At 48.1% G+C, this 16,481-nt stretch overlaps 1 protein-coding gene across 1 annotated transcript; it reads left to right on the forward strand.

Annotated features, from left to right (window-relative positions):
• Positions 1-10,917: 10,917 nt before the first annotated feature.
• Positions 10,918-14,734, forward strand: LOC120681451 (probable isoaspartyl peptidase/L-asparaginase 2). Its single transcript, XM_039962946.1, has 3 exons — positions 10,918-11,532; positions 13,833-13,919; positions 14,003-14,734. Exons 1-3 carry the CDS (start codon positions 11,137-11,139, stop codon positions 14,510-14,512), a joined length of 993 nt encoding a protein of 330 aa, XP_039818880.1. The 5' UTR covers positions 10,918-11,136; the 3' UTR covers positions 14,513-14,734.
• Positions 14,735-16,481: the final 1,747 nt, after the last annotated feature.

Below are 16,481 nucleotides of genomic sequence, written 5' to 3' on the forward strand. Positions count from 1 at the left end.
GGTCTCTACTCTCCTCTAGCGTGGCGATGCAAGTCTACCTGACCCTGCATGCATATCCGGCCCACGTCACAGGAGTCGTCAGAGCCAAGTGCCCTGCCAGCCTCGCTCATCGTGTCAGCGGATCGGAGGATGTCAAAACTGAAGAATGTAACGCCTGGCCTCCGGTCTAGCAGCCTTATCTCCTGCTCCGTCATTGGTCAGATAGCGTGAGCAAGCGTGCTTAGCGCCCACCAAATTGCGGCAAAGATATTGCTAGCTTGCCGCTCATTCAATTCGTTCCAGTCGTGTCGATAACCATGCTGTGCCTACCCTGCGTCAGTAGTATGCTTTGACGCGACGTGTTCCCGTCGTGAACTCGTGGATGTCCTGCAGCCCTGTCAACGGGCTGGGTGGTAATGAATAATGGTCCTAATTTTTTCTTCACCATTCTAATTGGTTTTTAATTTTTTAACTCAAAATTGAATAATATTAAAATCCGATCCTTTTAAAGCCCGACCCTTAGATTATCTAAACAAAATATTAAAAGTCTTTATCACCCCTGGGCATGGCGCCTGCTGGCTGCGTTCGTTCCCGTCGTGACAATTCTAAATGAGATAGATCCTAGTTGCTAGTGCCAGAACAGATATCATTATGTAATATCTCTCATTCACAAAGACTATTCGTTTAGAAATTTTCAGACAGATCACTAATAATGAATCAAACATTGGTGTCAGGCTGGATTCGTGTTCTTCAGGAGAGGGGAAGGGACTGGCCCGGCTTGGCGTGTGGTGATCTGGTCATGTCCGATCTCCTACTTGTCTTACGCGAAAAAAAAACAAGTTCCAGAATTTTCATGCTGCCAAATAAACCACACTCTGCCGTTTTACCGTTTTACCCAAGTCTGTACCCGTGGCATCCTCGAACAGTCCGGTAGATCCAGCAAAGGCGCAGCCAAGAGCCAACCAACCCAGCCTGCCTTGCCCTGATGGCTTGGAACTCACCGATCGCTGTGGCCAGCAAAACTGACGAGGGGATCCAGTGCTGTGTTTAGTTACTTTAAATTTTCCATCACATCGAAATATTAAATATAGCAAATGACGCATACATAAAACACTAAATATGGGTAAATAAAATAACTTATTGCACATTTTGAATGTACGTTGCGAAATAAATCTTTTGAGCCTAGTTAGCATATGATAGAATAATATTTACCACGTAAAAAAAATACTATAGTGTTTTTCAACCTCACTTTTCCCACTCTTTTCACATCTCCGCAGTGGGCACGGGTCCAACTTCACTGACGTGAAGAAGCGAAGGCACGAAGATGAACAGTGATCTGAGTCTGGATGAACAGTGAGCCCTACCGTAAATCACTGTAGCTGGCACCGTTCACGGAACACTGTTCGGAAAGGGACTGCCTTTTACTGTAGCAGGGTACTGTAGCAATCAATCATGTCCATCATCTCAGATCGGACGGCCCACAGAGACTCAAAAGTCACGGAAACAGTGTTCCCTGACTTGCCTATCCCGATTGAGTGGGCACAGGGCCGACCTCCCTCGGGAGCCGCGCGCACGGCTTCCCAGACCCTAGCCCCAGGACGGCGGCAGGACCACCACCAACACACGCCGCGCCGACGCAGGGTGCGGGAATCTCGCCGCGACTCCCGTGGCCGCATTACAAGTTAGGCCGGCCAGTTCCAAAATTTCTTTCTCTAAATTTTACTATTTATCTATCATATGAAATCTTTTAACTCATATATGGAGTATTAAATATAGGTAAATAAAAAACTAATTGTATAATTTTGATGTACACGACGAGACGAATCTTTTGAGTCTAGTTAGGTCATGATAGGACAATAATTACCACAAACAAACGAAATGTGCTATAATATTCGATGTGAACCTTTTTAACACTATTATTTTACAGATCTAAACACAGCCTTCCACTGCACCGCCGGCCGACCAGCTTGCCTACTGTAGCCGGCTAGCCCGAACGGACGGCCGCGCCCGTTCCTGCTCGCGGCCGTCATGTGCCAGGCATGTTCCGCGCCCCATACAAAAGTGCGGCCGTGGCCCGTGGGCGTGGGTGTCGCGCAGCGGGCCGTGCCTTTGCTGAATTCCAGATGCGGCAAAGAAAAGGAAATGCTTGTGCAGGCAACTTGCGCGTCCGAGCATATTTTTTTTTTGACGTGGATGAATTTAAGTACTACTGCCTGACGCCAGTACTGGCACTGCAGGGGCGGATTTACAGAAGGGGCTAGGGGGCTCTAGCCCCCTACTGTCCAAAACCTCCACTGAAATCAAAGAAGAAAAGTGAAAAGAAAAAAAGAAAAAAGATGAAGAAAATGAGTGGAGATGAGAATGAGGAAGAATCAAGCCCTCCTAAATTTGTAATTTGCGTCCGTCACTGTGGCACTGTATGTTCATGTCGCAACTGAACTGAGCACTAATAGGAGTAGCGAGCAAGACCATATCCAGTCGGCCATTGGTCGACCTCTGCGCTGTCTAGTTGTCCGTTCTAACTCTAAGCTACACTATCAGACGTGCTAAAAAAAAAGCTACACTATCAGACAAATTGGAGCCGAGCTAAATGCATTTAAACATTTCCCGTACGAGAGCAATACTATCACCAGGTTTGTTTAATCTAGGGCAAAAACAAAAGGGTCAGTACGACTGCCTGCATGGGACTATGGGAGTCGGTGTTCAGCGCACCCGGCACGGTGGGGCCACCGTTCAAAACGTAGTGGCAGAGTGCTTGCTTTCTCCGGTGGCGCCAACTCAGCCTGCTCATTTTGAACATTTTTAATCTGATGTGATTAGATTAAATAATATCTTTATTATCTTATTATTTAGCCAACAAACGAAACCTCCACGTTCGCTCTCAAGACGTAGAAATTCCCACGTTAATCGGAGAAATTAGCCTAAAATACCTCTATACTTAATTAAAAATTACCCACCAATGACATTATGAAAAAATAAATGTAAAATACCATTTAGCTATGTTCAGTTACAAACATATCCTATTAATGAAAACTAAAGCTAACAACCATCAATCAAAATAAAACGAAAATAAGAATAATTTTATGCATAATATTATTAAAGCTCAACAAATTAAATTGTTATTATAGATAGATCATATTTGAATTATTTTGACCAACAATAAGACATAATTTATGATAATGAACAAAGTGATATATAGTAAAAAATAGTATAATCTTTAAGTAAGAATATAACGACATGTAATTTTTTGAATTTTCAATACTAGCCGCGCAAATACGCGGGCTATATGCCTAGTTGCTCGGATTTGTCGTGCATGCACGAGGCGGCTGTCTGTCTTGTCCCTTTCGCCGATATTAGCTTATATTCAGCTCCGGGGATGTAGGATCCATTAAGCATGATGCCCCGTGCCGAATGTGTACATCCTTTTCCCTAGCTTAATGCTTAATGCAGTGGTACCTTCACAAGTGGTGTCATCACTAGCTGTCCAGTGTGCAGCTCAAACTTTTTTTTTTGAAAGAATTAGCAGGTTATGTTTAGTGCATCCAAGACAAGCTTAGCATAGCTTGTCAGATCAGAGTAGCTAAAGGTTGTAAGAAATGAAAGTAATCCTAGTTAAAGTTACTGGGGGTAAAAGATCTTTAACAACCCCGGTAATCACTAGCAATCTGTCTCTGGCTCCTCGAGTCGCTCAAGGGCTGCTGCCCCTCTCACCGTACTGGCCGTGCCCCCCCGGGGGAGTCATCGGCTGGGCGCCGCTAGGGGCAGGCCCTGGGCTGCGCGTGGCACCCCGTGTTCCCCCGGCGTCGCCAGTTGCCTCGGCCCCACAACTCAGCGTCCCGCACCACTCCAGTCCAGGCTCGATAGCAGACGGGTCTCGACGGGCTCGTCGTGTGCCCGGAAGCTGCGCGCTCACGTGCGCGCACCAACCAACCCCTGCTGTCCACAGCAACGCAACACAAGTTTGTTCGTGGACGCCACCGAAATATTCCAAGATTCGAATCTACGCGGGCCCACGACGCGGGCCTCTTTTTTCTCCCAGCTCCTATGCGTCGTCCCAACGTTAATTAGATTCCAAGATGCATGTATTGTAGGGAGATGGATACCCTCTTGTCCCGCTGCATCTTTCACTCTGCAGGCACGATGCAAGCCACACACAAGGATTTTAGAAGGATAATAATAGGCTTGGTGGCCCCGGCACTTGATGTGGTGGTTTTTGTTGCTGTTCTCCAGTGCCAAGCTGGTGATGTGTTTTGGGTAAAAACTAGATGCAAATAGTCGTTCTGAAAATAGTCATGTCTGTATCATTGAAAGGGAAACGTCCGTTAGAAATCTATATGCTCGACGTTGGACAGTGTAATTTACAACCACAAAGATGTGATATTTTCAGAGTAGCGGCCTCATCTAAAGTCCTATATATAATAGCACATCGATATGAGAGCATAACACATGAGTTACATGCTGCAAACGGTGACAAGATGTTGAAGCATGTCCATTTTTTTTTTTTGATGGTCAGCATGTCCATATATTGCTATATCATTGCTAGTTGGAAATTAAACACGGCAGAAATCATAAAATGATGGGTCATCAGGCTCGGCGTGATCTTGGCTTATAGCCATGCCTCACTTCTAGCTATCTACTTCTCCGGACATCCACTTGCTCGCAACTACCCCACCGTTTCACAAGCCGCGCAGCGTATGACCTGCGATTCATGCCACTGGTCGCTCGCATCCTGCTGTGGCTTCCCTAATCTGGTCGAGCAAACTCTCCTCCAAAGTCAAGTTCTTCTCCTAGCGTCTCCTATGGGGTTGTCTAAACACGCCGAAGGACGGAGCCCTCCACCACAATACTAACATGAGTCCAACTCTGAATGCTGTGACTTGATTGGAACTAGAAACTGAGATGCACACATCTTTGTTTCACTGTCCGTCTGCACGTCGTTTTTGGGCCGCTCTTGGGATCTGCACTAGCGGGAGCTGCCTCTCGACACCCCCCCCCCCCCTCCCCCCGCGCCGTGCGCCAGAAGAACAGCTGCCCTCCTCTCCTCCATCTGGCTTGACATATATGGTGCTCATTCTATCATGAAGATTGTGGCTGTCCCGGAATGCCCTCATCTTCGACCACAAGGATGTCTGCTGTGCTCAAACTCTTCGATACGGTCTCCAAGACATTTGGAAATCCTATATCCAAGTTCAGGTCGACTATCGTACTTCTTCCTCTTTGTTCCTTTCCTCTCCTTTTTTTCTGCCACTTCCCCTTATTTTGTACAACCCTTGATATGCTCGGGCGAACTTGTTTGGCAACGCTTTGCCTCTTCAATTAATTGAGTAGGTGGGGATCTATCCGCATCCCCTCCCCCTCAGCTCCCCACCCCCCCTCGAAAAAAATAAAATGATTGCTTTGTTGTATATCTTTGTTTGATAGAAATTTGTAGCCATGATGTAAAGGGCCTGCGCATTATAATCAACCGAGCTCGGCGCAAAACAAATGCAGCTACAACCATGGACGCATTTTTTTTCGAAATAGTGAGCCTTGGAGTTGCATTAGCACATTTGAGGAATGTTGAGTACCTTCTCCTAGCTATGATGAGTGAATTGTCAACCGTGCGGTGTGATCGTGTGCTTGGTCTTTTGTTGCAGGTACACGGTCGTCGAGTGTCGACAGAGAGCCGCCGTGGAGGTGCTGTGGCTGATGGACCGTGCGGTGGACGGCGGTGAATGGCAGCCGGGACCGGAGCTCGGGCGGGGCGGCAGCTGTGTCGTCCACTCCTGGATCGAGGGCGCAAGCGCCAACGGATGGCGGGTTTCTTGGTTTGCGCCATAAAACCAAGCTGGCAGACGGCGGTTGAAGACGCGGGAACGGGCGTCGACGGCGTCTAGGGCCTCGCTGCAGGCGAGGAGGTGACGGGCGTCGGGCGGCGTCTAGGGCCGTCAGAAGGCCGAGGCGGGAACGACGTCCAGGGCCACGGAGTGGAGGCGGGAATCTTCCCACGCATGGAGTTTTGGCGGTTTTCTCAAAACCGGCCACCTACCCGGGTTTCGCGGATCCTCCAAAACCGCGGACCAATCTTCATCCCCACGGCGGCATCACGGAGAAGACTTCGACTCGAAGAAAGAACCTTGGCTGTCGGATGAGTCCTTGTATCTTTTTCCGATTTTGCCCCTACGGGCCTTCTAGTGTCTAGTTAAGTCTAGGGGTAGTTTAGTCTTTTAGTTCTAGAGTTAGTGGGCTTAAATACCCCCTCTCCCACTCTTTCTCTCTCTCCCTGGCGCACAGCACAACTGCTCTCTCTTTCTCCCATGCGTCTCCCCCTCCTCTGTCCTTCCTCCTCCCTTCTTCTCTAGGGGTAGAATTTGAGGTATGGATATTTGAGACTTTGTACTGAGATTGAATGGGAAAGGAGGCCCTTCCCTCCTTGTGCCCTCCGGGGTTTTGAATTCGATTCAATTTCGTTCGTCTCTTGCCTTCCATGAGCCAAGTTTTGATTTTCACGTGATTGTTCTTGGTGCTCATGATCGTGGGTTGTTCTTGGTGATTTGGTGACTCCGTGTTGTGATTCTAATCCATCTAACCTTGTGCTAAAACCCCCGGGATCACCAGTTCTCTCGAATCCAAGATTTTCACGTTCTTGAGAAAACCCCGTTCTTGCTCGGGAATTCCTCGATTCCTCCCAAACCATGGAGTGATTCATCGATTCCTTCAGTGGACATGTTCACTAGGTCTTAGTGATCGTGCCTGCAAATTTTGGTAGACTTCGGACCTCGTTTGATCATCCAATCGACGAGTTCTCGAACCTATCTGCGAGCAGTTTTTCTCGGGCATAGTATTTCCTATCACCGGATGAACCAACGTTTTCGAAATTATCCACGTCGGATCAACTGGTGAGTAGGTTACTCATGCGTTAGGGTTTTCTGCTGTTCGCCAGTTGCACCGGTGCATCAGCTATCCACAGGCATCGGATCAACTGGCGTATGCTTACCAGCGACCCCACGCGTGTGCTTTTACTCGTTTAACCGGCGTATTGATTTTTCTCAACGTCGGTTCATCCGGTGCTCTGCTGGGTTCGTTTTGTCACCTCTCTGGACAACTGCACCGACGCTTGAGTTTGATTTTGTCGGATCATCCGGTGTAGTATCGCCGGTTGAACCGACGCTTTGTTAATCTCTTTGTCGGATCATCCGGTGCTTGCTTTTCTACTGCTGCCGGCTCTGTGACGTCGGTTTGACCGACGAGTTCAATTCTATACTCGTCGGTTCAACCGGTGTTCATATACCGTGTTGTTTTCCACTGTCTCGTTGCCGTTCTTTCTCTGGTCTATTCTCATTTGTTCCTAGGGATTTTGCTTTGGTGTTTGGCTCGTTCGTAGCTACATCAAGCATCCTTTAGAAGAGAGGGCTTGGGGTTGAGATCGGGATCTTGGCCGAACTTTCTTTTACCGAGAATTTTTAATCGGCTCCCATTCACCCTCCCTCTGGTCGCCTTTTCGATCCCTCAACATTGACATGATAGCTCATAATGCACACTAATAATAGTGATAAGGCATCCGTGCCCGTCATTTTACGACACAATCGGTATCACATGAAAATGAAACCTAAAAAAACTCAAGATCTTTATCGTTTGGATAAGTCTGCCCTATGAAAATAGGATAATAACCATATCCTATCAACCTCGACAATCTTTGTGCATATATGTTATCATTTTACTTTCATGTCTATTTCCGGTCACTCTCTTTCCCATACTTCTACAGCACGCATGGATCTCGATACTAGATTAACGTACCACCAGAAATAGGCAAATGTAAAACTCTGGCATTCGAATGTAATCCTATCACCCCATGCTTCAGTTGCATACCCGTTTTACTCTAAGGTGAATAAAAAAACATATTTTTTCTGTCTTATGTTTGACGTTTAGTACAAGCTAATTATAATATTTTTAAACTAATTAATTATCCTGATGGGTATATGTTTAAAGTCAGAGGGAGCTGGATACTAGGATTTTGATTCCTCGGCTCATAGGTGGAGCGGTGGAGGTGACTCGAAGGCAGAAGCATCACCTGTGCACCACTACTAGGAGATAGAAAGTACCCACGTGTCCTTTTCACCTTTTGTTGCATGGTCTGCCGTCGACGGCCCCACGGTGGAGCCAGGACCCCGAATCCGTGGATGCTACTATGGCACCATGCTAGCGGCGCATAGCATGCATGACAGGTGGGGCAGCTCTAGCTGCTAGATCCACAGCCACTTCCTGTTCTCCTTGGCAATCGGCCAATCCTCGCGCTGTACATGCAGCCCAGTTCAAAAGCTCTCGCAGGGCTGGCTGTAGGCTTGTACACTACCAGTACCAGATACCACTACAGTACCGCTTGTGTTGTCGCGGCAAAAGGCTTGCAAAAGTTGGAATACCCGCACAACGTGTCGGCCACAGCCGAGAGCTCGCAGGATTTCCATGGCGGTCGTGGCTTGATCTCAGGGTTTCCTGGACGCAGAGAACAACTAGCCCACCGTTAGGTTGTGATCAGTTCACTGCACCTGATGCTTGTATCCAAAATTACCGTCTATTGCCAGTTTAAGCTTTCTAGAAAGATTGACATACCGGAACAGTAAATTTCACTTTGTTCACATGAAAAAACTGTAGATTTCACTTTTTCGCATAACAAATGCTGCAAATTTTCACTTGGTGGAGCGCTCACGAAGGGACACCTCGATAGGAGACTGAAAGATCGACAGCAACTGTTACCTAGCAATAATGAACTTGCCCTGTGCCTAACCTTGATGTGAATGCCCGGCTATTTTAGTGCGCACTTGATCCCCGAAGCACAGTGCAACTTGCCAACCTAATCCTCGAGCATATTATCAGCCTCTGCTCGATAATGTCGCGGGTTGATTTTGAAAGATTCACCTGCCACTGCCCTCATGCATGGCGTCATTATATTCTAGCAGGAAACAACAGCCAGCATCATCGTGAAGTTTCCTTTACCTCTTTTCCAGTTTCTTTAATTTTTTTCCCAGTGTTACCTTTTTGTTTCTTTACAAGTTGCATGCGTGCGATAACTTCCCTTTTGCTGACTGACCTGCACCAGAACGAATGTTTATTTGCAGAAGAGAAAAAAAATTCCGAAGTTAAGGATTGCTTAAAGCATGCCAGCTACTACCTTGTGCTTGTGCGCTTCGCCTGCAACTTGTTGATACTGACTGCACAGTTCGGAGCATGGGATGAGAAAAAGCCTCAAATGTTGGGCTAATTCTGATTGGCTGATGCCTGACGAATTGAAGTCTTTAATTGCCACTGTGCTCCGTGACGTTCTTTGTTCGGTCGAAACTCGGAAAGCATGCAAGCGCGCATCATAGATTCTTTTGGTCTGCAATTATCTCAGCACCTGAAAATGAGGGGTAAAAAGAATCTCCATGTGTCCAGCAATAAAAGGACTTAAGGACTCATTAACTGTAGTGGAAATGCAAATGAGATTCTGAGTGTTCGAGATCTTCAACTTTAATTTTTTCAGACAATCCTACTACTAATGACATTAAATCTGAAATCACGTGCAGATCATGGGCATAAGACGGTCTCAACGGATGTTTCATAGAGGGCTTTATGTTATTAAATATCATCAATTTTGCTGACATGGTAAGAAAAGAGAAGGATAGAATTTCATAGGTTGTGAGTAGGGTTTCATCACCATGAAATCTATCTAGCACAATTATCCATGAAATTGTGCAATGAGATTGGTCTAAGAACCCCTTGAGCAAATATCACTGCAAATGGATAGGGGTCTGTTCACTGGGGTCGATCTTGTGCAAACTTCAGTGCATCCAACAATTCCTTTCAAGGTCGCGCAAGATCCAGAGAGCACCTCTATGAAAATATGTATCGCATAGGAATCAAGCACACATATTATACTTTCCATTTGTTTTCTAATTACCAATTTGTATAGGATAAAACTCGAGATATGGTAAACGTAATTCCAGAGAGTTCCTCATCAGTATTTTACGTTCGATGGTGATTCTTGTCTGATTAGATTACCAATTTAACGCCGCCCTATTTACGGGATCGTGTTAAAAAGAAAGGTAATCGTTATTAAACATGGACATTGACAGCGATCCAAGCAGTGGAATCTGCACGCATCCCGAGGAGATTAGCGCATAGCGACGGCCCGGGGCAAAAGATTCCATTGCCGCGCGTGACCTCAGTGCGCGTCCTTCGGATTCCAACTTGCGTGCTGGCCTGCATGGATGCCATAAGATCGGCCACCTCAGAATCGCACCACCCCTGATCTTCTGCGGCAGCTGCTCCGGCCTCCGGTCTGCTGCGGCTACCGGCAGCCAATTGGAGCGCCTTATTACTCGCACTGTTGGTCAATTTTGAATAGAGTAATTTGTGCTGACTAATTATTGTTAGATAATTTTGACGACAGAAGCATGCCGTCAACATACTTAATTGGGTCCTATGGTTGGGTAAGTTCATGTGAAAAACAGAGTAGATCTCATACAGTGAGTCGCTATCTTGACTTGTTTTCCTTCAAAAACCGCCAATTCTCACTCAGGATTCAGTCCACGGCACATGGTTCGAAGGCAAATGTTTGGTTAGGGCGTTAAGCTTGGTAGTACCATATACTAAGTTCAACATTCACCAATAACCCAAGTTATTTTAGAAATAAATATATACCTAGCATGCCGCTAATTCAATCTGCATTACCGTGTCTAATTTGACCCATTTATTTATAAAGATCACATGCCGCAAAATGACGATTTGAAATTTTAAATCCCAAGTGGAGCTACCATTTCCACCCAGGTTACAGCCGCGCGCGCCGACTCACAAGCCAACCCGGGGGCAGCGGCCCATACGGCCGGGCCGGACCGGACCAGGCAACAGCTACGCCTACGCCGGCGGCCGCTCCCGGACTCGAGATCCCAAAACTCAAGCAGCGAAATCCTCCCTCACGTCCGGAGAAGAGAACGCGCCATCTCGCAGTCTCGCCAGTTGCCACCCTCCCCGCCCGACCCCTATAAATACCCCGCCCGACCATCCGGCAATCTCCATCCTCACATCCTCCACAGAGCTTCACGCATTGCACGGGGAGCAGAGGAGCAACCTCCGAGTAGTGGCGGCGCGGAGAAAGCTAGCGCCCAAACCCAATCCACCTAGCTAGCTAGCGAGATAGGCATGGCGCGCTGGGCCATTGCGATCCACGGCGGCGCGGGCGTGGACCCGAACCTGCCGGAGAGCCGCCAGGACGAGGCCAAGCGCGTGCTGGCGCGGTGCCTGCAGGCCGGCGTGGACATGCTGCGCGCGGGGGCCTCGGCGCTCGACGTCGTCGAGGCCGTGGTGCGCGAGCTCGAGACCGACCCCTTCTTCAACTCCGGCCGCGGGTCCGCGCTCACCCGCCGCGGCACCGTCGAGATGGAGGCTAGCATCATGGACGGCCGCGGCCGCCGCTGCGGCGCCGTGTCCGGCGTCTCCACCGTCAAGAACCCCGTCTCCCTGGCGCGCCGCGTCATGGACAAGTCGCCGCACTCGTACCTCGCCTTCGAAGGCGCCGAGGAGTTCGCCCGCGAGCAGGTACGGTGGCCGCCCGCCGCCCCAACTAATCCCACCGGATTAATCTCCCGTGCTCGTTGCTGTTTCCAGCATGAATCGTGCATGGCCTCTCTAGTTACCATGCAGAACCACCACTACTAATTAAGGAAATATTAATCATGTTTAAATAGAAAAATAATTCTAGCTTTTCACGACCTGGCGTAATGGCCGGACAGAAGAGAATGACGACGGATTAGTAAACGATCACGAGATTTTGTGAAAAAGGTAATAAAAACCCACTTTTCTAGCTTCGACACGTGTGGATGACGTGTGGGTGCAGACCGGCTGCAAACATGTGTCCAGCTAGAAAGTTTCCCCTGAGCGGCTGGGGGCGTGTCTCGCAAGGTGAATCTTCGTTGGCCATGCACTTCCAGCAAGATTCTATTTGAACAAGGCGACAGTCTGGTCATGCTTTTTAGCTAACAAACCGCCATGACTAAAACTAGCAAAGTTGCATCACTCTTTTTTCCCCCGATTTGTTAGGAAATATGAGAAATCACTTGATAAGGATTGTCTTCTTGTTTGGCACCTATTTCTTCTTGCAAGTATAATATGATTAGCATGACACGGTCCATGCTTATCTAGCTTTACGCGGTCTAGTGGAAATGCATGTATAGGACAGAGATCTGTTTCGGCCAACAAGGCACGCGCAACTTTGCCTGCTTGCATGTGCAGGCAGCCTCGTACTATCATACTGTTTGCATCTAGAAATTACCATGGAACGGACTCTTCTAGTTTAACCTTTACAGCTGTTGGTACTACTACTACTAGGTTTTACTGCACCACGTGCCATCTGGTTTTCCAAATGTTCTAAACTAAATTAGCACTTCTACCTACCAATAATATCTTTAGTCCCTTGATTTAAGCTCTGGCTTTTTGTTTGAGCAACGATACACCTGCACGTGCCTGTCCCCCTTTCGTCCCCTGGTCTTCGGAGAAAGCTGTGGACCATATGCTACTTCTCTTCACATCACTTGAAAGCAACTGCGGCGTAATTTGTTCGCCGTTCCAAAAGAACCCGCCAAAAAAAAAGCTGGCCATTTCATAATTATATTATATTCGGCAAAGCACGATTTTTTTCTGTTTATGAACATGTACTGCGTTCATATTTATTTTTTATTATTTTGTTTAGCAGTGAATTTTATAGGTTGGTCAATACCGCAATTGCCCTGGACAAGAGGGAAAAGAAGTGCCAAGAAATCATGTGTCCCGTGCTGTACATAGCCGCCTTGCACGGTTGCACCTACCAACCCATACCATTTTCTCCCGCTTTTCCCCTAGTCTACAAGATTTGCAGGAAGCTTTGCTACGATGTTTCCAGGCCATTCCAACTTAAACTTGTCCTCCGGTTATCTAATTAAGCACTAGTACACCACTACGAATCTTTTTAAAATTCCAGAGGTCAGAAAATTGTGCAGCCCCCAGCAGCACCTATATGCAAGTAAGCACAGCTGCACAGAGCATACTCTGCTAAGGCAGAGGAACCCTACCTTGTCCCATGCAGAAAACAACACGGAGTTCTCGTATCTGTGCAGCTTCCATGTGCCTTTGTCAAGGCCTCACATTCTCCTCACTCGAACAAAAGTGTGCTCTGCAGCTGACCTGCTACGCAACAGCTGGGGGGCGGCTTGCCGCAGTTCATGAACCTAGGATGGCTCCCGTGCACGGCCCGCCTGCTTGGCTCCTGGCCTCACGCGCCATGGTTTTCTGCTCGGGAATCATGTGCATGGGCAGCATGGCCATGGCGGCCGTTGTTTGTTAGCCTGGGGCAGCCGACGAGGCGCACCACAGAATCCAGGCAGGCTGCTGCCGGGACCAGCTCCACTTGCCCCTGTCCTTGTCGCGCCCGGCCCGAATCTGTCGCCTCGGCCCAGATCTTGCCTGCTCTCCTCGACTGTACCGAGAGACAATGCGTTTTATTATAATACTCCCTCCTTCCCTGTTTATAAGGCATACACGTATATCAAGATTCAAACCTTGTCATCTTTGACCAATAATTTGACTATTAAATTTTTATTTTTATAATGCAAATTTCATATGATTGGATTCATAATCAAATATATTTTACAATGATTATAAGTTTATAATCAAAAGTGATATAATATATGATAAATAAATGGTCAAAGTGTTGTTTAGAAGACCGTGTCATGTTCCACCATGCCTTATAAACGGGGAAGGAGGGAGTATATAATAAGCTACTGAAATGTTTCAAGGTTTAGTCAAACAGTCTTTTTGAAAATCTTAGCCTGAATTCTGATGTGATTTTGATGATGGTTTTGCAGGGCCTTGAGACCGTGGACAACAGCTACTTCATCACCGAGGACAACGTTGGCATGCTCAAGCTCGCCAAGGAGGCCGGCAGCATCCTGGTCCGTTCCGTTCCTCGCTCGAATGGTCACTTCATTGCAACTCAGATCAGCAGTGAACTGACCAGTGTTTTTCCTGTTTGCAGTTCGACTACCGCATCCCGCTGGCCGGGACGGACACGTGCAGCGCGCTGGCGGGGGCGGACAACCACAAGGGCATGGTGATGAACGGCCTCCCCATCAGCATCTACGCGCCGGAGACGGTGGGGTGCGCGGCGGTGGACTCGAGTGGCTTCACCGCGGCGGCCACCTCCACGGGCGGGCTCATGAACAAGATGACGGGCCGCATCGGCGACTCGCCGCTCATCGGCTCCGGCACCTACGCCTGCGGCGCCTGCGCCGTGTCGTGCACGGGGGAGGGCGAGGCCATCATCCGCTCCACGCTGGCGCGCGACGTGGCCGCCGTGATGGAGTACAAGGGCCTGCCGCTGCAGGAGGCCGTCGACTACTGCGTCAAGGAGCGCCTCGACGAGGGCTTCGCGGGCCTCATCGCCGTCTCCAGCACCGGCGAGGTCGCCTACGGGTTCAACTGCACCGGCATGTTCAGGGGATGCGCCACCGAGGACGGCTTCATGGAGGTCGGCATCTGGGAGTGAGCTAGCGAGCGGAGCTGGTCGTGCGTGCATACGTGGCCATCTTGCGATTGCCACGTGGGTAATCTTCCTTCTCGGTCAGGGTCGTGGGTATTGGCTTTAGTGGTAATGATTGGAGCTGGGATTAATAATGATCGTGATTGTGATGGTATTGCCCTGGGAAATAAAATTGTGAAAAGTTGTATGGCTCCTGATGAAATTGAGCTGCTCGCTGTCTCTTGTGTCTTCTCTTCTGTGTGTCGTTTGTTTCTTGGTGTTCATGGAGATCTGGGTTTAGGTTTACTTATTGACTAGGCCCAGCCCAACATTTGCGGCCCAACATTTGGTTATGCGTGCTCGAAAGGCTGTGTAGCGTTGGAGGCCCAAGCACTAAACAATCCAAAACTGTTTTGCACTATTTAGTTTTTTTTTTTGGAAGCGAGTACTAACGATCCGATCGTTTTTTCCTGCTAGGTTGCTACGATGCGCTGAAACTGCAGTATGACACTATGACCCCCTTATTGTGACGTTCGAACTTGGAAGAACCGGTGCGGTTTGTGCTTATTCAAATTTGCTGTTCTCTGTTCAGCGAGCGTTGGATCGAAGGTGAAAAACCCAACTTCTATTATATACAGAAGGCAGAACATACTGCTTTTTTAAAAAAAAAGAATGAAAAACCAATCGATCTATCTAAAACTAGGCTGCGTTTAGATTCTAAAATTTTACACTTAAAAACGTCACATCAAATGTTTAGACACATACATAAAATATTAAATAAAATTTATTTACAAAACTTTTTAAATGAATGGGTTGTAAATCGCGAGATAAATCCAATGAATCTACTTAATCCATAATTTGTAACAGTGATGTTACAATAACCATTCGCTAATTATGAATTAATTATAAATAAATTAGATTAATTAGATTCATCTCGCGATTTACAATCTATCAGTGCAAAAAGTTTTGCAAGTAGATTTTATTTAGTACTCCCAAATAACAAGATTCCGCTTCTAAATTTTTTCCCCTAAAGATGAAGGATAAGTGCAAGTTGGTTTGGAGTGACCTCATCCCTGAGGTGGCGAGGCAACGGAGGCCAATACACCTGGTACTTTTGGTCCAGTAGTTCGTCTTGGTCGTGCATGTACTACTCGACTGATGTTAGAGTGTTTGGTGACTGTACTTGTACGAGCAACTTTAGAAGCCATCAGGCCGCCAGAAGCTGCAATGCGGCTGAAGAAGCTCGGCAACATTTTTCAGAATCCAGCAAGACGGCTCGGACGGAACGAAGATTCGAGCAGAATTCATATTCTAGAGCCACTTGTGAGCTCATAGCCATCTCGGACATGTGCTCTGCTCCCAACACCAGGATCACTCGCTGTCGTTACCAAATCCAGAGGATCGAGAGTCCAGACACACCACGGCCAGCCGTCGGATTCCCGTCTTCCAACGGCTCGTGCAAGTTGGCACGAGATCCAATCGGTGGCCACCAGCAGCCCCGCATCGGGTGGCGCAGTGCCATCAATTCACGCCGTCACTCCAGCCACCAACCACACTAGCTGCGCCCACGGGGCGGAGTGGCCGACGCCAAAATTCCCCCCGGAGGCGAGAGGATCACATGCCCCGTCGCCGTCGCTTTGCCGTAAAGACTCTGTTCGCTGTAAGGTGCTGGTGGCGGATGTTGGAGTAGTGTGAGAGAAAAATAGTGTTGGTTGGCTAGTGTTTAGAGGCTAGTGCTGGAGCTATATAAAAAAAATACTGTTGGCTGGCTGGAGTAACCAAACAGCGAAGAAGGCCGGGCGAACGCGAGCGCTTTGCCAGAACAGTGCATTACCTCGGCACGGAGGAGCGGCCCACCCGTGCGTGTTCGGCCCCACAGAGCCACGACCAACCGCGCTTTATTTTTCTTTTTTAAATACAAATTAGCAGCATGTGTGCGTGCAGGATTTGTTAGACGGGGTGTCGAAGTAGGATCAAGGCCATCAGGGTCAGGCGA

The sequence above is a fragment of the Panicum virgatum genome, chromosome 7N (assembly GCF_016808335.1).
Source record: "Panicum virgatum strain AP13 chromosome 7N, P.virgatum_v5, whole genome shotgun sequence".
NCBI classification, from domain to species: domain Eukaryota; kingdom Viridiplantae; phylum Streptophyta; class Magnoliopsida; order Poales; family Poaceae; genus Panicum; species Panicum virgatum.